Raw genomic sequence first — 23,219 nt, 5'->3', positions numbered from 1 at the left:
ATAATATTAACATTCTCATGTCTCTGAGCTGTCAGCAAATTGATACGTAACGCGGTTAGAACACTAGAAAGAATCAGTGCGATTTTTCTCCAACAGGACTTACAGAAAGCCGAAGGACTCACACAGGAGCCACGATGATAAGCTGACGACTCACCTCCACCTTATACCAAGGGCCCAAATGTATGGAGCTTTTCATCATATGCCCCCAGTGCCTTAGTAAAGTGAACAGGCATTGACATTACTTTAACTTATCTCAATATTTCTTTTAAGTGATACTGACTGACGCCTTTAAACAGTCGTCACTGTAGTCTTCAAGGTAAAGCACTTCATTTAAATTCTAAGGTACTGATATTTAAGATGAATTCGCGTTTATTTATTTAAAGTCAGTCACTTCAAAGGAGGATACAGTAGGATCCTCCTAAATGTCGACAGTTATGCCACCGACACGCTCTCTTACTCAAAAAGTCCTTTTGAACCTTAAGGATTCAGTAAACTCCTCAGAAACATTGGTGATTTCTACCATTTTGAGACCGAGTTATATCCAGATGACACAACAATACATGGGGTAAACCTGTATACTGAAATTAGTTCAAAAATATTATAAAAATATCTTTATTGTTGAAAGTGACAACTTGGCTTTTAAGAAGATACACCCTCAAAGCCAAATACAACCAATTCCAAATATACCCCGTTCTCCCGAATAAGAGTAATAACAATTAAATATAAGTCTTCATGGGCATGTGACTGGAGGAAGTTAGAAATGTCTTTATCTGGACTAAACTCCACCGCACCATCAGTGATGGACTGGGTCATCATCATCACTCAGGAGTTACGAGAACACGTCCGTCTGTCTGAAACATCTCACGGTGATGCCTGATCCTCCATTTGCTTAATTTGGCAGTCCTGTTGATGTCAACCATTTTAGCTAAATCTCACACAAGGACTCCTTTTTTTTATCTCAAACCAACGCAGTAATTTATTTTCTTGACATTTATTTAAACCGAGAATAAGTGAATGTTACAACGGCAAATGTCCTCAATAAAAGAGCTGACAAGGAGCAATACTGTATCGTACTAGCTGGCTCAAAAACACAGCTTTAGCCGCTACACACAACATGTCAGCTATAATTCCTCTAATGACCAATGTCTTAGTGTTAGGATCAACATCTGGGAGCATCTAATGACGCTCTTCCCACCGCAGCATAAAACTATGGGTATTCTTACGATTTTCAGACGGTATATTAACGCATCTGTCGTCTTCACCGGTGTGGATAGTGAGCTAGTTTTCATGCCATACTTGGGGACGTACGTATGATCACATAAATGCGCTTCGAGGATCTGCCATCAAGGAAACTCCCGATGGATGTGACACAGACACCCTGAGTGATAGAAAATGCCCAAATCCAACAACACAGAAACCAAAGTGTTTTTAACCAACTACCATATTATGACATATGTCACATCTGTAGGATTAAGTCAGCTTTGAGGCCTCTCAAGATTAAAAATGGTTATCTCTGAAGTACGAGCATAAAGGAGTGCCATTACGAGACGACATCTCGCTATAAACAGTTGATGACATTGTAATTGCACTGGCTTTTATGAAAACTTTTTCATATAGTAACAGAATTAGAATAATAGGAAATGAAAAAGAGAATATAAAAATTCAAGTAATCTATGCGTAGTCAGTTAAAAAGATGGAAAAGGTGTTTTTTTCCCCTGTCAAATAAAACATCATTCCTAGCAAAGTCTATGGAAGCCACAAAGTTTTTCACTAGACAATGAAGTTGACCGCACAAATTCATTTCGGTTCCATAAAACTGCAAAGACTTTACTGACTTCCCCTACAAATGGCCACAAATGTGTAACATTTCCACAGATTTCAAAACTGTTTCTATCACAAATACAATAGTAATTCACAAATTAATAATATTGTACTGATGAATATTGCATTTCTAGGTAATGCTCTGTATTAGTTCATAAATACGTTATCACATTCAGTGTGGGATATGAACAAAGTCTTGGATGGCTGGCGACTATTCATACACGATAGGACGTCACGTCAAACATGTCATCTGAGACACTGTAAACATGGTAAATATTAAATGTAAATGACCTCTAACACATATATACAGATATATTAAACATAAGGCAAGTCTGTCTCTGGTACAGATTAATAAGGATGAAGAAACTCGGGTAATTTTCTTTTAAAAAGTAAAAACAAATTAACTAAGTAACTTCTTGGGAAAACAACAGTCATTCAGCTAGCCAAGAAGACACCAATCTTTAATGGAATCCGGAAGTTATTTACTGCCTTCACGACGTCCTGCAACTGGACACTGCACTGATCCTGTCGACTGCAGTTCATACTCAAAAAATATTTCTTAGAAGGGTCTACTAATTGTCTCTTAACTTCAAATTCTCCGACTAATGTTGCGGATACAAAATGCCTGAACTAGATTTCAGAACCGTATAAACTGAGGTATGTCCGTCACACATGACCCATTTATTGTCTATCTTATTGCCAGTGACAAGAGTATATATCCATTCATTATGTTTATGTCACATAAATGTTTATTAGTCAAGCAGCAGCAATAATTTAAATGTAAATTTGAAATGTCGAGTAGTTTTATAACCATCACTAACTTATCCTATGCTAACCTAAACCAATTTAACCTAACTTAATCTTAATATAATCTGCCATACTGAAACATGATGTCACCTGACTGCTAATAATCATTTGTGTCCTTTGAGGTTATCACACAGAGATTTTAAAAAATAAATGATATGAAGGAGTTATACAGACAATGGAACCTTTAAAGAGAACTCAGGATTTGTCTCATTCCTAAATTACAACTTTAAATGTGACGAGATTGATTTTTCTTTTATACGCTATAGTCAGAGTTCAAATCTAAAATTATCTAAATTTCGTACAATATAAACTGCTTGAAATATACAGGGTTTTATAATATGTTTTGGAGACTCTCATCTGCTTCATCTTCTATTTATATATATATTTTTTGTAATAAATGGGTTCACGACAACCATCATTCTGCTCTCATAAAACACGCTACTACAGAAAACTCGTATTATCGGGTCAGATGTATGTTTCTACATGCTGTTTGTGAGCAAGTTATTTGTTAAGATTATTTATTCTGAGTGAAGCGTTCTGTCTTCTTAGCCATGGAATGAATCAAACACGTCCTTTCCATGTGACAAGGCTACCATGGATGTAGCGCAGTGAGAAAACAAAGTTATTTGCTCAAACGTTCAGTGTCCTTAGCCCATCATTCTGAGGACTATAAAGCAATACAACCGAAGAAAACAAGTTAAAATTATAAAATTACCCGAGTTCTCATCGATGTTACTGTACAGTTTTACAGTCGACAGCTCTGACCAACAGAAATGTTCAGACTAGAGTTCACGTGTCTTGACAAATACGTACGACATTCAGACGTGCCTATGGTTTGGTTGTTTACAGAAAATATTAATCTCTTTATACTACTGCAAATGTCACACATTAAAAATATAAAATTTCTCTATCGTCACACTAACTAGGGTTGAAAAAGAATTCAAAACGAACTCAAAAGACACCTCATAAAGAGTAATCTTGAGTCATTTAAAATTCAGATATGTTGTCATGGGAACACACTCGATAGATTAAAACATTATTTTGCTAAAAGTACATTCTCTAAACTCCAATCCTTTCTCAACCTTCTTTCTCAGTGATTCTTTAGAAAAATGATGCAAGGAAAAGATGAGAAAGACTGAACAAATTAACAACTGATTATTCTCTGTAACAGCACAAAAGTGAGTTAAAATTATTATGAACTGTACCTGTGACTTAATTTCAGATGGAGAAAGCTTAAAACAGAAGTAGAGAAAACTGAATTTAGATGCTGAGATTCACCAAGACTGATCTCCTTATCATGAAACTACCAGACTTAATAACATATGCACTTTTCCCCACCAATCATCTATTTTAAGGGTTGAGTGACAATCTATCCTCTAAAACCATCTATAAGTTATATTTATAATTATCTATTTAAATGTGGAAGAGAAACAAGCCTGACATAACATGGAGACAACGCTAACTAAAATAACACTGGTAATCAGGGTATACCATAAATATGAATTTATAAATTATGAATGAAATATAAATAACACCCATCCTGTATAAAAGGTCTGAAATATCATTGGTATTAAAAAAAACCAATAAAATTCTTTCCTGCTGTTAACAGAAATCACGAATTCCCACAGGAAAAACTGAAGAATGTTAACACATTTTTAATATAGTGGATTATACACATACTTAAGAAAATAGATACGTGCATTATTCACACACGTCTCCGAGTCGCCTTTCATCAGTCACGTAATTTCCTAGCAATAATTTTCATAGAAACCGCCATATACTTACAAGACAACTGACCTAAAATAATAATAGTAATAAGAATATAACCAAAGGAACATTCTTTCAAGCCATTATCTAGCCACGCAGCTAGAAGAGACACCTTAAGAATCTGTCACGTACATGCAGCCCTGCAATATTTTTGTTTGCCAAGATTCTGGCACAACAGCAGTCTTGTCACTTGTTCAAAACACAGTACCACCTACAGACCAACCACAATTCCATCTTATTTTCTTTCCGCCACAGTCCTGCCTATAGACATTTTATTTATGTTCTTGTAAATGTTGGTTTTCTGGGTTAACACTGTTACAACCCAGAAGACCAACACCAACTTCTTTTTTACTGCCATAAGAACCTCAAATTAAATCTTGTCTGCTTAGGTGAGGTTAGGTTTGTGTCCCACCAGGCATAGCGTAGGAAGCCCCGAGCCAGTAATCGAGTTCATTGTAAGAAAATTCGTTGCGCCAACACAGTAATAAATCTGCGACTACCGTCACAGCTGTGAGTAATTAAAGATTTAAATTTACGAACGGTCACAGATCTGCACTAAAACCGTACAGTGTTGATGGGTCACTGTGCAGGAACAATCCGTGCCACTTGCGCTCATGTTCAAGATCAATGTTTGGCACAAGCAACTGACAGAAGTCGCAACGACATTAATTGACAGTTGATCAAAACTGGCTTGGAAATGTAGGTTCCTTCAAAATATATTACCATTCATTGCTTTATAACAGTGTTGCCATACAAATCCTTGTAAATGTCTCAAGAAAGTTCAATAAGTAACTGTTTCAGTGTTACAGATCAACTGGTGGAGCTTTTGATTTGTAGGCTGGTTTCAGAAAGTAAAAAGGGTAATATATGTCATCCTGTAATACCTTATGAACAAACTAACTTAATTTTATGAAACTCGGAATTGAGATCACGGCATAAGAGACTACATTAACACCATATTTTTAGAGCTCATAAAACATGGTCCTCGATAAACGATCAGTAATAATATAATTTAAATCATGATTCACCAAATTTGTATTGTAACAACAATTGCAGGAAGATCAAAATAAAATGGGATCAACCAGTTGCCCCATGTCTGCGTTTTCAGACTGAGGGGCGGACAAGCCGTTAATCATGCACTGTTGGTCGCAGCAAACAAATCCAAATTAATTTCTTGGGCTTCTTGATTCCTTCTTCCTATCTGAATGCAAAGTAATATACCCAAATAATAACCTCACTATTACCAACACTGAGCTGTAGCGTTACTTAGTCGTGTGTCTAGCCCAAGCCGTCCGCTGAACCTGCGACATGAGTTCACTACGGTTCGGCACCTTTTCACTAGTAGACCGGGTTATGAAGGGAGGTCCATTGGCCAATCCACCACGTTTACTTCCACTGTCATCAACCCCAGACACCCTAAGAGATACCATCGACGATAAAGCTGCAGATAACTGGTTCTGTTCCTTTTTGCTGGTCTGGGCAGATCCACTGTCCTTATTCTGCTGCTGGCGCTTCACAGAGCCAGGAGGTGGGTCTAGATGTGGCATCTCCTCAGATCTTCCTCCACTATCAGAACCGCTGTGGGATAATGGTCGGATGAACTGTGTAGACTCTTCCTCGCCGGCTGCTTGAGGGTTTAGTTGAAGTGTCATCTGCCGAGAACGTTGAGAGAGCACTGGCGAGCTGGAATAGGATGGGGCTTGGGAGACATGGTAACCAAGTTGGGTGGGGGAAATCTGAGTTTGTTGCTGCGGAGCATACAGTCCTGCCAACCCGGGTTGCTGATACACACTAGTAGGAGACACTAGGGAGAACTGCTGTTGCTGCTGGGGAGGTCTCACTGGGTTTTGGTAGGTACCACTGAGGCACTGCAGTCTCTGTAGCAGCTGATGCTGAAACTGCTGGTCTGGGGTGCAGGCTGTGGTCGGGAAGCCCAACGCAAAGATGCCAGGAGACGAGTTCTGGTGCTGCAGCAAAGAGTGCCGCTGCTGGGGAGATCCTGGCACATACGTTGTTGTGGTACTGTGGTTCTCAATCAGTGATGAGGCTTGAGGCTGTTGAGGCACCTGCAGCTGTTGACGGAGAGGGTCTCTTTCTTGGAAGTCGGGCAGGAAGACAGGAGCCACTGCTGGGGTTTGAGGGTCACACAGTATTGCCAACTAAGGAGGGTTCAAGGAAGAGAGATAGCGACAAGAAATATAAAGAGGGAACATGAAAAAAGAGAGAAAGACAAGTGTTAGAAATGTGTTTTATGAGGCTAATATTTCAAAGCTGTTCTTATGCAGAATGTATTGACACAGGAAGTCCATGTCACTTAGGATGCACATCAGAGTGCATACTTCATTATAAACCTGAACTGATAACATTCTGACAGCATTATTTGTAAATTATCATGTCTCCCGAGTTGTAACACTGCCATCTTCAGAAAACTACTGCCAGTGACACTGGAACTTACCGCAGTCATGCTGAAGACAACGATGGGAAAAATTTTCCAGATTGTGTGCCGGAACTTGAAGAAAGAATGGGGGAAAAACTACATTTTTTATTTGTTCATTTAACTAGTTGAAAATAAAAAAATGGTATTAAATAAGGACAAATGGAATTATTACTATTATTATTGTTGTTGTGAATAAATTGGTTGGTTGGTCCACAAACAGTCAAAAACTTCGGGCTTTTGGCTGTCATAACTCAAACAAACCTGCTATCTTTTAATGCAGATTTCTGAAATGTTATGTGGTAACACATATTACAAAAAATATGCAGATTATGTTATAACATTTTATATTATAAATATATATATAAAATGCAAAACAATATGGCAACTGTGCACAATCTTATTTAAATCTCCATCTGGCAGTCATAACTAAAGAGATATGGAAGATGCACATGTGAGACAGATCATAAACATACTAATTTTGTATGAAATATGTTTATCCTACATTACAACTTACCAACACAGGGAAAGTGCAAAACTTTGAGGTTATATGAGATAAATTTATCATATGTAAGATTTGAGGTTTTCACGGCAGTGAGTATGAGGATTTCTGTGTTCTGGGTTGTTGCGCTGTGTAGTCTGGTCGATGTTTACCAACGTTTCAGAGGTCATACTGCCTCATCGCCCTGATGACGGAGGCAGTATGATCTCTGAAACGTTGGTTAACGTCGACCAGACTACACAGCGCAGCAACCCAGAACACAGAAATCTTCAAATTTATCATAGTCAGAATATAAAAATTATGTACAGAAATAGATCACTAATTTATATTATTTATAATTCCTGCTGCGATCACCATTAATCAGGCATCATTCCTTACAGAATGTTTTTTTTAAAGTAAGACAGATAAGGCAGTCATGTTTTTACAGTATTAATTTTCATGGCACATAACATAATGATTACTGACAATGACATATTGTGATACTGAAATATTTATAATACCAAACTAAAGATGAAGGGGAAGGGGGACTTCATGAAGTGGACACCAGCTGACAGCCAACTGTTTAACTGCTAGTCCTGTGTGGCTGATGACATAGCTACTAGTCTCTAATATGACTGAATGCTGCATTTTACTTTCCTCAGTTTAATTATTATACGGGGAATCTAAATCCAGCAAATTTTCCTTTGCAAAGACCTGTAAAAAAAAAAAATCACTACAAGCGAATTGAAACCAAAATTATGGTTCACACTGCAGACGCTAAATATAAAAGAACTATATTAAAAATTCAAAACACATGCCATAGTGAAAAGGGACGACATGGCTGAAGAATACAAGACCGTCAAAGGGACACACATTCTTAATGCAACAACTTAAATACAACTGTCACAAAAGAAACCAACCAACTCATAAACATAATGACAAAATAGTTTCATTCTCCAAAGGTTTGTGACTTTCAGTTCAAAACAATTTGTCTTCCCATCTGATTTCTAAGAACCTAAAGATTAAAATATACAAAACAATGATTTTGCCTGTTGTTCTGTATGGGTGTGAAACATGGTCTCTCACTCTGAGGGAGGAACATAGATTACAGGTGTTTGAGAATCGGGTGTTGAGGAGGATATTTGGGCCTAGGAGAGAAGACGATGGGGCATGGAGAAAACTACATAATTACGAACTTAAAACTTTGTACTCCTCCCCCAATATCGTCAGGGTGATTAAGTCAAAAAGAATGAGATGGGCGGGGCATGTGGCACACATGGATGGGGCAAGAGGTGTGTACTGGGTATTGGTTGCGAAGCCTGAGGGGAAGAGATCGCTGGGGAGACCTAGATGTAGATGGGAGGATAATATCAAGTGGGATCTGTGGGTGGTAGGAGTTGAAGGTGATTGTATTTTCATGGCCCAGGACAGGGACAGGTGGAGGGTTTTCGTTAATTCTGAGGCATGGGCCTTGTGCCGCTTGGTCGCTGGGACCGTGGGTTCGAATCCCACTCAAGCCATGGATGTTTGTCCGCATTTTTCTGTGTTGTGCTGTCATGTGTACAGGTAGAGGCCTTGCGGCCGATCCCTTGTCCAAGGAGTCCTATCAAATGTCTATAGATCAAGCCAATGAAAAGTTGGGACCCGCAGTGCTCAGGCACTTGAAGAATGGTTCATTCCAAGTATTACCATGTATAGACAACAGATAAATTTCGGGAGCAAAAGGAAAGCAGCTTTCTAATTGTAATCTTATGGGTGAATTTTGCTTTTCTATTCATTTGGAGTAACTTCAGTTTATCACTGGTATGACATCTTCCCAATCCTCATTAATGCACACACATTCTAATCCTGAAAATTCTTAATGTAAGTTTTGCAGCAAAATGGCATAATGGTAAAATAATTTTGGGCCATGTTTTTATACGCTGCTATATGCTATTTAGCTTTTGCCCTAAACAACAGGCACTAAAGCTGTGTACTTTTTTTCTGCGCTCAACAGAGAGCCACAAACCTTTTTGTTTCATGCATGTACACAGAATTACAAATGAAAAAATACAACAAAATACGTCAATTGCTACATTAAGGAATTATAACTAATCCAGCAGCAATACATCGGCAATGACATCTCATTAAGCGACTCAAATAAATAAAGAATAATATTCTTTAAACTCTTTTAAACACAATTCAACATTTACCATTCTTCAAACAATTATTTGACAGAAACTTAAATAAACAGATCAAAATTTAGGTAAATTGGAAAAATAAATGGGGAAGGGGGATCACAATGGCATTAAAACAACCTCAATACTTAACAACACAATTTGATTTGGACTTGGAGGAACCCATCACATCCATCTTCAGGTTATACAATAGAGGCAATAGGTTCTTCAGATATGTCGGGAACCACAAGTATTGGCTTTTAATAGCTGGCTTTCCACCAGAGAGGCCCGGGTTTGCTCTCAGGGTGGTCTATGTGGAATTTTGGGATAGAATAACACTAGAATGGGTTTTCAATGAGTTCTTTGGTTGTTTCCAGTCAAAATCACTCCACTTATGCTCCATATTCATTCATGTATCATCTGAGGATGGATAATATGCCCATTTGTGGCCATAGTTCTACAAAGACATAATTTCACTCCATCATAACCAGAAGGTCACAATCCACCCTTTTCCTAACATGAAAACCTAAATATCAGTGGAATATCACTGATGTGTCTTTCAGTTTAATGTCTTTGGGATGAAAACTTTCACTGAAGGAAGTGGGAAATTTTATGAAATGAGTAGGGGGGGGGGGGGGGGACAGCCTAAGCTGAATTGAAGGCAGCTGAGTATGCTGGAGCCTGTCCATCACAGCTTTATACCTATTCATGGCAAAATAACGATTATGTACGGCAAACTGAAAAATTACTGGAGAGAAACGGTCATAACCTATTTCAAAATTTATCCCAGAAATCGTATCACCTGAGAATACAGAAGAAAACTCAAACAGAATTGTCGGTGCCCTTCCGAGATTTGAATGAAATGTATGTAGGGGTTTTCAACTTCCATTGTGGTGCTGGGAATGTGGAAAATTAAGCAAAAGATGCACGAGGGCCGAAAAAGACTGAATCCTGAAGCTGGAAACTCGCCTTAACAGAGCATCTAGTTCTGAAAATGCTTGGTACCAAACTTCACTGTATAATATCTGTCATGCATGTCTTGCACTGAGAAAGTCTAAGCTTCGGATCTCGGCTGGAACCCGTTAACCTGACACATTTTCCATAATTGTTCTCACTTCATTGAAGGGTATTATATTAAAATAAGTTACGACAAATTCTTTCTACATGCTCTTCCTGACATCACTCACAATGTTCCAGATATTCTATTTCATATTATTGCTGAGAAAGCATCATTAAATAAATTTATAATCAAACAACATATAGAGTAGGGCATTAGGCACGTGAATCTCATATTCAGGGCATTAAATGCGAGTAAAAGCATGTCAGTAGAGGTCCATTGAATGTCACTTTGCAGTGGGTAGCAAAATTTTCAAATATGGTGGTTTTATTTAGTCCCTTTGGAAAAATGCTGAAACAGTGCCTTCCACATCTTTTAAAATTCACCATTCCCAAATAACCTTAACATTTAACACATGAAAAATGAATCATTTGATCAACAGGCAATGATGTAAAATAATGCATTACATTTACTGATTAACGTCTCTATGAAAACCACATTCACTTGTTATACACATCAGGTGAACATTGTACGTGAACTATTTGTGACCTGTGATGGAAAGTTTACTGTTACATTGTCAACAAGACAGCCTGGAATCAGAGTGAATTCCTCTGATAGGTAGCTACAATGACAACTTTATGATTTCTATCTGCAGAGTTGCGATTAACCACACGCGCTACATGGCAGGAAACTTGTCGAACAGCACCGCATCCAGCATACTTGGCAACAAATTATTATGCGATACGATGTATAAAAATCATCGCTAACAGCCTCTAGTAGCCTGCATCACTATCACATGGCAAATCCTGTGTATACTAACAAGGTCTTGATGACACACCACTTTCATGACAATTTGGATCATTACGCAAAAACCTCGAAATGTTCCAACATTTCATCACGTTATGATATTTGACTACAAAAAACTATGTACTTCAGAAACTGTTGCTGAAATGTGTGAAATATCAGTGGGTACTTACAAGGCAGTAAAATGACACAGCAAAAATTGCATTCAAGCCTAAAATTAGCAAAAAACAATTGTGTATAGAACAGGCCACAGCAGTACTCTAAGGATGATACTGGCCACTTTAATGGCCCAAATTCGTGATCACACACAAGAAATTTATAACTGGAGTTGAGACCAAATGTAGAGAATCTTCATAAAAGCGTTGAGTGCCTTAGCTGGTGAACAAATTTTCCACCTTTTATGAAACGTAAACATTCATTACCACGTACACCAGAATCCAAACTGGTCCAGTGAATTTAATCCACACTCTCACATAAAGACTATTTTATGATCTATTTAAATATTATCCTCACATATGTCTAGGTCTCCCAAGTGGTCCCTTCCCTTTTGGGTTTTATGACTAATCCCCTCAATGCATTTTGTATGTCTAATGTACACTACATGCCCTGCCCATCTAATTTCTCTTGATTTTCTCACATTAGTAATATTGGATGAAAAGTACAAATTATGAACCTCCTCGTCCTGTTACTTCATTCTCGGTCTTTGTTATTCTCAGAGTCCTCGCTAGCATTTGGAAACTTCTCTGTGTTTCGCAACACATAACTTCATCCGTATCAACAAAATCTTCTCATATATAAAACTAAAATTAAGTAGGAGTCGAGGTTTTTGTGGTAGTGAGTACAAAGATGGCTGTCTTCTAGGTTGAAGCGTCATGAAGTCTGGTAGGTTTATCGACGTTTCTGAGGTCCTTGCTGCCTCCACTACCCTGATGATGGAGGTAGCAAGGACCTCCGAAACCTTGATAAACTTCTACCAGACTACACAGAGCTTCAATCCAGAAGACTGCCACATCGATACTGAAATTGTGCGTGTTTGCTTCCAGCTAGAGAATGAATATACCAATTTGCACCAAACCTGGCATGCTTATTCCTTGAGACCAGAAATAGAATACAGACAGGTCAGAATTCCAGAAAAAGTGTCATGAGTTTGAGTCCCGGTAAGGGCGGTTCATGTAGTTCGGAAATGACACATGACAGAAGAACAGCACCAAGACCAAAGTTTTGCAGTGAGAAAATTGCAGGAGCAACGTGCACACAAAGTGTGATAGAAGAACGATGCAAAACAACAAAATTGTATTTTGGCAAGGAAATTACAGGGACTAGGGTCAGAAACCAAAAAACGTGTCCTGCATTTGAGTTTCAGTAAAGATATTGGATTGGGGATCATGATTCTTTTTTTATAATATTCAGTGGTGCATATCCAATAACGCTAGTGGTCTCTTTGTCAAAAATGAATATGCACAGAAATATTTACCCGTTTTATATACATGTATTTTTGGAATATGCTCCCAGAAATTTTTCTTATGTCACTAGCTTTGATGTCATGACAGAATTTTTAAATTGCATTATTCACCGCAATGGAAAATATTAAAAAAAAGTTTCAAATCTTAAAGATAAATATTTTATGTCCGATGCAATACTCTATACAAGCTGTTTCTGAGAATACAGATAAAGTTAATTTAGAGTTCTATACAGAGTCTTGATTATTTCAGACCACCATGAACACTGACAGTCATAACAATTCAGCCAGAATTTTAACTGCCTTCTTACCTATAATTCGAGACGTACTATACAGACATAAAGTCACATTCATACTGAGATATTAAATTGAATATAAGGTGAATCAGATCAAACAATTATCACGCGACACAATGCTCGGCCCATATTGCTGCTGTGTATTCATGTTTGCATGCAGCATAACAATTCAGAAATCAAAAGACTAAGAATGCAACTACACACACAACACGGCAATCAACTCAATATTACTGTGATAACACACACACACACGCCGTTACTAGTAAAATACACACAACATATTATGACAGAATGGGAACAAGGACTTCAACGTGTGTCCTGGATAAGATGTGGAAATGGATTAGAAAGGACATGGAAATGTAAAGGATCAGGTTACTGAGCCTTTAACATGAAAATCACAAGGTGATTATAAAGTGTGAATGTAAGGAATAATTACTTGTCTCTTATATTTTTTACTGTCAACATCACTTTTATCTTGTCAATCCTGGTTACAAATGAGGATATGGAAACCACGCAATGTAGGTACAACTATTTTTTTTCATGTAGTACAAATTCCACTACATATTTGTAAATAAAAGCCATTCTAGCGTAAGAATTATACCCTACACAGAATAAATGACACTATCAAATATCAAGTTAGGTTAGCATGAAGTTCAGTTTGTTCAAACCATGTCCGACGAGGTTTATGTATCGGCAGTTGCATATAACCATGATATTTGAACAGATTTTAAAACCACACAATCCCTCGGTAGTAAATCAATCATTATCATAATCATCATCATGAAGCGTCCAGGACTGGGCTTAACTGACCAATCCTGAACTATGCGCAGTTGGTCTCTCATCTTTCCAACAGCATTCATGCATGACAGAGCTTGCATTAACCTTTACCATATGATAACAGGGGATTTAAACTGTTGTACAATGGAATTGTCAGTGAGGGTTAACGGTTTACTGGTATCTTAGTGTGAGACATGGCCAGGCAAACCACATGTAAGACATAACGCTCGGTTGATACAGGTTAGTTAATACAGAAAGGCAAACAAGAAATGAAAAATTCTGTTATCCTATACCAAAACTGTCTGTTGCACTCTCTCACAACAAAATGCACTGCTGATTTAATATACAGAATCTCTTCAAATCTGATATAAACCTGATATCCATACAAAAAATAAATCTCAGAGTACCCAGTTTCTGAGTACAGGCTAAGACCCTGGCCACACGACCGTACAAAGTACGTCCGTTGCAACAGACGTAGGTGAGGACACCACACGAGCGCAGTGTGATGCGTCAGTTGCCCCAAAGGAGCCGGAAGAAGCCGTTGCGTTCTGTGGTCTTGCCCCTTCATAATTCTATGACGGACGTCACGATGTGCGTTACAACGGACGTACTTTGTACGGTCGCGTGGCCCCAGCCTAAGTAGTAAGATGTCATTTAAAACGATCACATATTACTAAGCATAATCTTACCATTATGCTAGATGCCACTACTTTTGAAAATGGCTACCCCACAACAGAGTGCATCCATTTATAAGACACTTGAATCACAACTGCCATAGCTTCCATCATCAGGGACACTGCACAAAGTTTGGGCCAAGTTCGATTGTCATCTTGGCCCCTGCCGTCTGAATCACAAAGCGCATATTGAGTCCCTGTGAGGTGTGTACAAAATTTTGAGTTTTTTCTATTGTCTGGTGTAGATGTGAAGTTCTAAGTATGCCGAAATTTGCTTTCAGTATCATTTTGAAAAAGTAGACTTCCATTCTGCTCACACTGTATAATAATACATTAACTGTTGTTAACTTTGTAGAAACGTGTATTATTCTTGACCTTCTTCTTACATGTGCAAGGAGAGGTAATATCATATTTTCTGCCTCCAGAAATCCTTCCACATATTCCTTTAACTTACAACAGAATACTTCGGATGTGCAGTTAAGAGTTACCGTCCACTTTGAATTTTCATTCTTTAAATAACATATTTAAATTTCTTCTGTGAATGTTACTTTCTGAAGTATCTTTACAAATAAGTATTTCTTAAAAATATGCATGATATACTGTCTAGAAGTAATACGTACAGTATCAAATAAACTGGACTAAGCCTGCACCTCTTCTGTTACATAGCCAATTCCCCATCACTACAGATCATAAGAACCTTACCACAACAGAAGCGTCATGCAAGAGGACAGACGTGCAAAGTTAAGAGACAAACGAGTCGAACGAGCCATGCGGGCGCTCTGCCTTCCTACCTGTGGTACCATGGTCACGTGCTCCTGTTGCTGTTGGACCTGACCCTGGTTGTTGCTGACCTGTTGGTGGCGTTGCTGAAGTCTCTCCTGTTCTTGCAGATGCGCTACTAAAGCTGCGATGTGGTCAAGAAGTTCCTTGTTATGCACCAGCAACTGATGTGTCCGCGCCTGCACACAGCTTTGTTTTAATAATTCGTTCCAAAAAGCCTTTAGATTGAGGAATGAAAAACGGGGAACAGCAAAAATGTGCATGCCACAAAGTAGCCCTACACACGTCTTTTACAAAAGTGTTCGTTGTAATTACAATGGCAGCAAAACCAAAGCCGAATCAATAGAGAAAATCTGCGAAATTTAAGACGTGAAACCAGTATAGCATTTCGGAAGAAGGAAAGGGAATACCTGAAAAACAAAATTAATCAATTTGAAACTAATCACAGAAACATAAATATTAGTGATTTATACAGAGGTGTAAATGAATTTAAGAAAAGTTTCCAACCCATTCAACTTCTCAGTTCAAAATATTTTGTCTTCCCATCTGATTTCTAGGAACCTGAAGATTAAAATATACAAAACAATAATTTTGTCTGTTGTTCTGTATGGGTGCGAAACATGGTCTCTCACTCAGAGGGAGGAACATAGATTGCAGGTGTTTGAGAATCGGGTGTCAAGGAGGATTTTTGGGCCTAGGAGAGAAGACGATGGGGCATGGAGAAAGCTGCATAATGATGAGCTTAAAAATCTGTACTCCTCCCCCAGTATTGTCAGGGTGATTAAGTCGAGAAGAATGAGATTGGTGGGGCATGTAGCGCGCATGGATGGGACAAGAGGTGTGCACCGGGTATTGGTCGGGAAGCCTGAGGGGAAGAGACCGCTGGGGAGACCTAGACGTGGATAATCTCAGGCGGGATCTATGGGAGATAGGAGTTGAAGGAGACTGGATTTTGTTGGCCTAGGACAGGGTCCGGTGGAGGGCTTTGGTTAATTCGGTGATGAACCATCAGGTTCGGTAAGCCATCTAGTTAGTTTGTTAGTTAGTTCCAACCCACAGTTAATCACTTAAGACATGAAAACTACGCTACTTATAAAATCAGTATGTAAAATTTGGGCTGGACTACAGCAGACACATATACTATGTTAGCTCACACACGTCTTATAACACATGAAGTTTCTCCAGATTCACACTAAAATTACACATTAATTATTAATTTACTAATACATTAGTTGGATTTATTAATCATCAATTAAATTTCTGTCCATCCATAGACTGACTTCTCACTGGGCCTGAGGGCACTGCTGCCCGGCTGGTGGGGCGGGAAGCAACGTAGTAGGAGGCTATCTTATGTACGGTTCAATTTCTTAGCTGCTGCCACTGTGAACACGACACACTTAAGACTTTAGATTGGCCACATCAAAAAAATTGAACTATACAGTCAGATGATGGAATGATAACATTTACGCGATACGACCGTGAAGGAAAAGCAGTACGAATGAGATCGGACACTGGAAAGGGCCACTTTAACGTAATACCCTTTTGATGGAAAAACAAGAGAAAATTTTCATCCCAGCTACCATTTATGATAAAAAGTGGTGTCCTGTGCCACCTTATAACAGAGAAATGTAGCTCGATCCATGTGTGTCTGCGACAGTAGGATAAGTTTCACTGCCCGTTAAAATGTGCTGGATCTTATTTCTAAGTTGCAGTCTGGTAGAAATTCATTTCATTGTGTGCACGTACCTGAAAACTGCAACTTCTTACAGTCGCTATAACCGCCATGCAGTTAAACAACCTGCATTTTAAGAATTAAAATGATCTCGATACACAAGTGCTGCCAACATAATAAATAAAGTAAAATACCGAACATGCAGGGTTCAATGGGTCAGTTTTTTTTGAGGTGAGTAATATCAACATATTCCTAGACTGACACCCATACAATGTACTGAATTTGTGTCCTAAAGGAAAATGGCTAAATTTGGAAGACCAAGTCAAAGCGACTTTGTTAAAGATAAAATGTTGTCAGTTTGCCATGTGGCTGGAGCATTTACTGTGCCATTTTTTGCCTTAAGAAAGTAATTCAAAAAAGGGTCACTCACATGCATTATTTCCGAAAAATGTTTGTAGTAAATACTTCTTTTGTATCGATGCTACAAAGAGCGATGTTTCCGATGATACGTCAACATTACATTTGGAACTCATAGGAGTAATTAAAACATTTTTTTTCTATTAAGCGACCCAATTAGTTTTTCTTTACTCAATTGTTTATACTCTCGTCATGACCTGAGGTATACGTCACTACTATTGAAGAAGCTGAATAATGGAAGTGCTGGACATATTCGACGCCTCTGCATCCTCAGTAGCATGAATCTATTGACAAAGCAGGACTAGGAAGGCAGGCAAGCAACATAACCTCAACGTTTTCCCTCTCTCCCGTCGGTAAACAGAACTTGGGGCACCTATACTATCCATGTCTTCAGGTAGTGACCTCAGAGGTGCAAGAAAAGGTTTACCTGGGCCTCAAGCCGAGCCGCTGTTTCTGCAGCCAGCTGATCGCGAAGCAGATGTACCTGCGCCACGGCGGCCTGCGTCTGTTGAGCTTGCTGCTCCAGCTGCTCGCGCAACAGCTGAAGCTCGTGGTGCGTGCTGAGCGGGGTCCCGGCGCCAGGTAGCGGCTCTCCGCTCGTCCTGAGCGGATCACTCAGTGGCGAACTGTACGTTTCGCAGCCACTCTGAAAACAGAAGCATCCCATCCAGCCCACTGATGAATAATGACGGGAAAAGACGTCATCACACGCAGAAGAATAAACGTCGTCGTGAGGAACATTACACATTATATGAGAGCGTCGAACAGTGCGCGTTGTTTGAAATTTCCTTCGATTCGTGTTACAGCTGTTCCAATGACGACAAACTGAAAGAGATCCAAGGCGATTCTGGGGCTTTCGAAAATAAATCTGAACCATTAGCGGGCAATGGCGTAAATAACCGTCATGGAAACAAAATCACAACGAAAGAAACATGGTCTTATGTGCTTCAGAAGAAGTTCTGAAAACAGAATTTCAATAGGTCTGCACAGACGAACAAACCTCTCTTTGCATGCACGAAGTGAACTTACATATTGGGAGGTTGTCGTCCCGTCAGTACGTGTCAAATCACTGAATGGGTTTCGATTAAATGTGGTACTCGGAGGTCGAAACTGAAAGGTGGCAGATTAATGCAAATTTCTGTGCGTATCAATTAAAAATTCAACACCTGCTTTTCATAAAGGATATTAAGAGGGCATAACCTATGAAAAATTAGTACCCCACGTGAAACCAAACCGAATGACAGAAATTAAAACGCCTCACCCAGCACAAGCACTGGTACGTACCATAGGCGACCTCCTGCTGGAGTTTGTGTTGGGAGGGGGAGGAAGGATGTCCAGTCTGAGCGGACGCTGAGGTCCGTCTGCTGTGGGCGGTGGTTGCTTCTGCGACTGCTGCTTGTCGGACGGCGCGTCGTGGAGAGACGCCGTGTCTTCTGCTGCCAGCGTGTCGCAGCTCATCGGGTCCGAAATCGTGTCTGAAATGGAAGCAAGTTCGTCATATTCTCAACAGATGCCGTTGCTGGTCGCCGCGCGGTGGATGTGTAAGCTGTCACATCTCCACCAGGATTTCGGATCGCACCAGATACACAACACTGGAGAAACAAGAACTTTTTCACCAACCAGCGACATTCGACGTGACTAATCCCAGAAAGCCGTAGTTAATACACTAGGCCATTAAGTTCGTCTGCTGATGCGGTAACAAAGTCCACGTCATCATGGTCATCTTAGCAGTTTATTGTCATTATTTTTCTTAAGTAATTCTGACCATAATACACACCCTGTATATTTTGGACGAAAGAAAAAGGGCTAGTGATGAACTGAGGGCAATGTTGGACGCACCCGGTAGATGTCTCTCGCTGTCTCAGGGAGTTAATGACTATGTGTGAACCGCGATGGGATTTTCGCGCGTCATTCTGAGATTGGGCAAACCTCCAAAGTACAGCGTGCAGATACATGATGACGTTACGCTGCAGCAGCCGGCGATTATCAAAGCGTCGTCCAAGGGATACCAACTGGTTTATTTATTACATATTCGGCATTAACGATACGACAATAGACAGATTCGTATTTTTGCTGGAAAACCTGCAAGACCTGGGTAAGAGTAAATGGGAGGATAATATTAAAGTTAATCTTGAACATACGAGTTAACATGATTGTGCTGGGAAGGGAAGAGAACAAACCTCACACTGTTTTGCCAGCCCCCTGCATGAAAAAACCACGTTCGAAATCAGGTTCGGATTTACGTTTTTCGGATAAATACACTGGCTGCTGTCTCCATGGCGCCCTTGTGCGGGAGTTCTCACGGCGGTGAGTCCGAAGATGGCTGTCTTCTGGGTCGTTGAGCCGCGCAGTCTGGTAGAAGTTCACCGACGTTTCAGAGGCCCTTGCTGCCTCATCAGGGCGATAAGTGCCAGGAAGGACCTCTGAAACGTCGGTAAGCTTCTGCCAGACGCAACGACCCGGAAGACAGCCATCTTGATTTGCGAATAATTAAATTTGAAACGTGGAGGGGGTTCATCGGTGGGGGGGGGGGGTGATAGGCTGAAACTGTTCCACTCACATCGCTCCTCCTTCTTTCAGGGTTGGAGCCGGGCGGACGTGGTTTTCAGGAGTTCGGCACGAACTGCAGATGTAACCACGAGTCAAAACATATCACTGTCTCCACTTCTGTGTAAGAAGGAAGAAAGTAAACTTATGAAACACGAAAGGGGATTCATGAACGGTTATATAACAAATCTTATGGTTCCGTACAAGTATGGGAACATGGCTGAGCAACTATCAGCGTTTCGAGGCGTCTGCTGCAATTGACAGGGACAAGGAAAGTCACAAAGACCTGTCAGCATACGCGGATTGGCCCGACTTAACCTTGCTTTCTGTTCCACAGACTGCCAGCAACTAAACCACAACAGAACACAAGCTGTTATGACTACCAACAAAGTAATTAGCTTCAGAATTGCTACTTGATTTGATAAACTTGCATCAAAAGCCCGCTGAAATTCAACAGACACTTTCTTCTTCGTATCTTCATCCCCCACTCTTTTCATCACAATATTCTCTTTCGCGTATTTATCTTACTCCCTCCATTCTACCGCATTCCTCGCCTCCAAAACATGGCGTTACAGAACAACAATGAAAACAATTAACTGCGTGTTAAGTTATCGCATGTCTTCGATTTTAAGACATCTAACAATCGATATAAAAGCGCAAGGAAGACATTTATACCCACTATACTAGTCATGTGACAGTAACAAAGAAGATTCTGAGAGAATTTAAACAATGAAGTTTTATGTTTGAACATTGACAAATCCTATTTTAATATACGTATTTTATTTCCTCAAAACTTATTACTAAATCAGGGGCGAGTCTTATAATCGAGGTAATACGATATTAGAAAGGTTTCTGCGATAATCTATACCATTTAAAATAGATCGAAAGCAAACACGAAACCACAAAACTGTGTTCTAAACAGGCCTCATGCAGATACATTACGGACTAAAGGATAAAGTGGCCGCAGGGTCAAAGTCGCATGGTACAGCTACCCATTCTACTGGACAACTCAGACACTGAAATCAAGGGGGCTCACATCCGCCTCGAGGCGTGGATGTGAGTCCTTGGTTGTCCTGTTCAGGCAAAAGTAACTGCTACGGACCAATTATCCGTCGTGCTAAATGTCTGACAGGATTAAATATTTTTGTGTCATTCCAACCCCAATTAGTGGAAGACGAAGAAACATTCTGAGTCGGCGAAAATGTCTGGTCGTGGTGGGTATTATTTATTACCTACACCCAGACGGCGAAAAAGCCCAATGCTGGTTCAGGCGACGAGAAATTCTGTCCCATTAGCTAAAAATTATCTCAGCTTTCTCAAAACCGCGTCACAATCAAAATAACTAAATTCCCAGACACTGTGACGAAACCAACAATCCGTGCCGTAAAGAAAAGTCAAAGACACAGTGCGATGACAAACTTGGCGCCACCTGTTTACAGCAATCGGGAGTCAACACTGGAACCAAACGTAAAGGCAGCAATATTCATTCAAAGGCGTGAATTATGTCCTTCATCTGACGTGCTGACACTCGCGACGCGACACATTGGTTCTCAACCAATGGGTCCCGACCAGAAAAAGGCTCGCGAGGGTCATTCCGATTTGTCGCGAAAGTTTTATCAAGACCAGCGAGTGGAAACAAATTTAATAACAAAGTTGTCTGTCTTATGGGATGTTACGTCGTGTAGTCTGGTAAAATTTATCGACGTTTAAGACGTACTTGTAGCTTCCATCACCAGGGCAATGGTTACTCATCATTTTAATGATGAGGCAGCAAGCGCCTCAGAAACGTCGGTAAACTTCTACCAGACTCTACGATGTGACATTTCAGAACAAATTGAACTTTGTTTTCGCTGCAGTGAGAACCTGAAATTATACAAAAATGTCAAGATAGTATCAATGTCACGCCAAGCAGCGTAACCTAATTTACGTTGTGAAGTTGGCTAACTTGCGTATCAATAATATCGAGATACCAACTTCACCTCCTTTTCACCAGAACCCACAAATTAAGCTGCGATGGGACCAAAACACGAAATGATATAATGACCCACGTGTACATTTGTATGTACGGGGTTGAACTAGTTCTGCTATGATGCCTAGGTACCACGATGGCGTTTGCATGCAATGTTACACAGGAACACAGAGCGGCCATTGCAAGGCACGTGGAACATTTTACGCTATTGGGGGGGGGGGGGGGTAGCAGTTTATACCGCATGGGATCACCACAATAATTTTTAACGGAGAATAAATATCACAGTGTGCAATATGCTGTGAAGTGCTAGAAAATGTCATTCGAAATAAATAAATAAACGAATTTGATTTAGTAATCGCTACTTATTTACTAACAAAATATCTTTATGAAATGACAAAATCGAACATACAGAAATGTATCCCCCTCACCCGGTTTAGAATGAACCTAACTTCCGTCGTTTTCAACCTGGCAAAATCATGAGAAGAAAAAAAAAGTATTTTCAGACGTGAGTTTCAGGGTAATTCTTTCCTCGACATGTACGTCCTTGGGGTCCGCTGTCCGGTAGATATTACAGAATCAGACAATGCCAATTCTACAGGTCACATTTGTACCTCCATCGTCACAGCATATTTGGACGAATGCCAATTAATTAATGGCTAAGATAAGAATAAAAGAGGGCCAGAAATTAATTTTCATTTAACAACAACAAATGTCTCCTCCAAAGCCACGTCCTCTCTTACGTGGCCGCTTTGTTCGCCAAAGCCCTTTGCCCCGTCTATATACCTTGCTTGTGGTATACACACGTACAAGAGTAGCGAATCTTACTAACTCGGCGTGGACTTCATACCACCGGACGTCAGCCCAATCGGGTACAATTTCCTATCGCAAATAATACCAACAATATCGGGAAATTATCCCACTATACGCCATGTAGGCGCTTGGTGTGGGGGGAGGAGGCGGTTTATAGCTCCTACTCATTCCCAACCTCGGCACTAGATGGGGGGGGGGGGGGGGGGGGGTGAGTGGTCAGCGTCAAGCCCTGGCCGTCATTAAATCAGTGTTTCCGTATCATTCTGGTACCGATGACTCCCTCCCAAAAATTACCTCAGAAGTATATATTTTGTAATGTTTTTATGTTGCAGTGTGGACGTAAGAAAGTGACGTAAAAGGCTTAAAACTTACAACACAGCATAAAAAGTAGAATATACTTAACTCGCGGATCCCTTACATACAACTTGCGGACCCCCGGTTGAGAAACACTGATCTAATTGTATGTTTAGAAGTCCGGGTTCCACAGCCGA

At 40.0% G+C, this 23,219-nt stretch overlaps 1 protein-coding gene across 8 annotated transcripts in view; it reads right to left on the bottom strand.

The window, feature by feature from the left end:
- LOC110827416 (carboxyl-terminal PDZ ligand of neuronal nitric oxide synthase protein) overlaps positions 1–23,219 on the bottom strand; it is a 171,726-nt gene that overhangs the window by 6,826 nt on the left and 141,681 nt on the right. For 7 of the 8 annotated variants that reach the window (XM_022059062.2, XM_022059065.2, XM_022059066.2 and 4 more), the window contains 4 exons: positions 18,687–18,877; positions 17,830–18,048; positions 15,325–15,492; positions 597–6,554 (listed from right to left, as the gene is read on the bottom strand). In XM_022059062.2, coding sequence (XP_021914754.1) covers positions 5,658–6,554; positions 15,325–15,492; positions 17,830–18,048; positions 18,687–18,877 — 1,475 coding nt within the window. In that variant the 3' untranslated portion in view covers positions 597–5,657. Of the gene's footprint in view, positions 1–596; positions 6,555–15,324; positions 15,493–17,829; positions 18,049–18,686; positions 18,878–23,219 lie in introns of those variants that run through there. The other variant, XM_022059067.2, reaches the window with a different exon arrangement.

Source organism: Zootermopsis nevadensis, unplaced genomic scaffold, assembly GCF_977971745.1.
Source record: "Zootermopsis nevadensis isolate Lab colony 2312 unplaced genomic scaffold, Znev_1.0 Znev_ptg000003l, whole genome shotgun sequence".
Classification (NCBI taxonomy): Eukaryota; Metazoa; Arthropoda; class Insecta; order Blattodea; family Termopsidae; genus Zootermopsis; species Zootermopsis nevadensis.
This window is presented reverse-complemented; position numbering and strand designations above follow the sequence as displayed.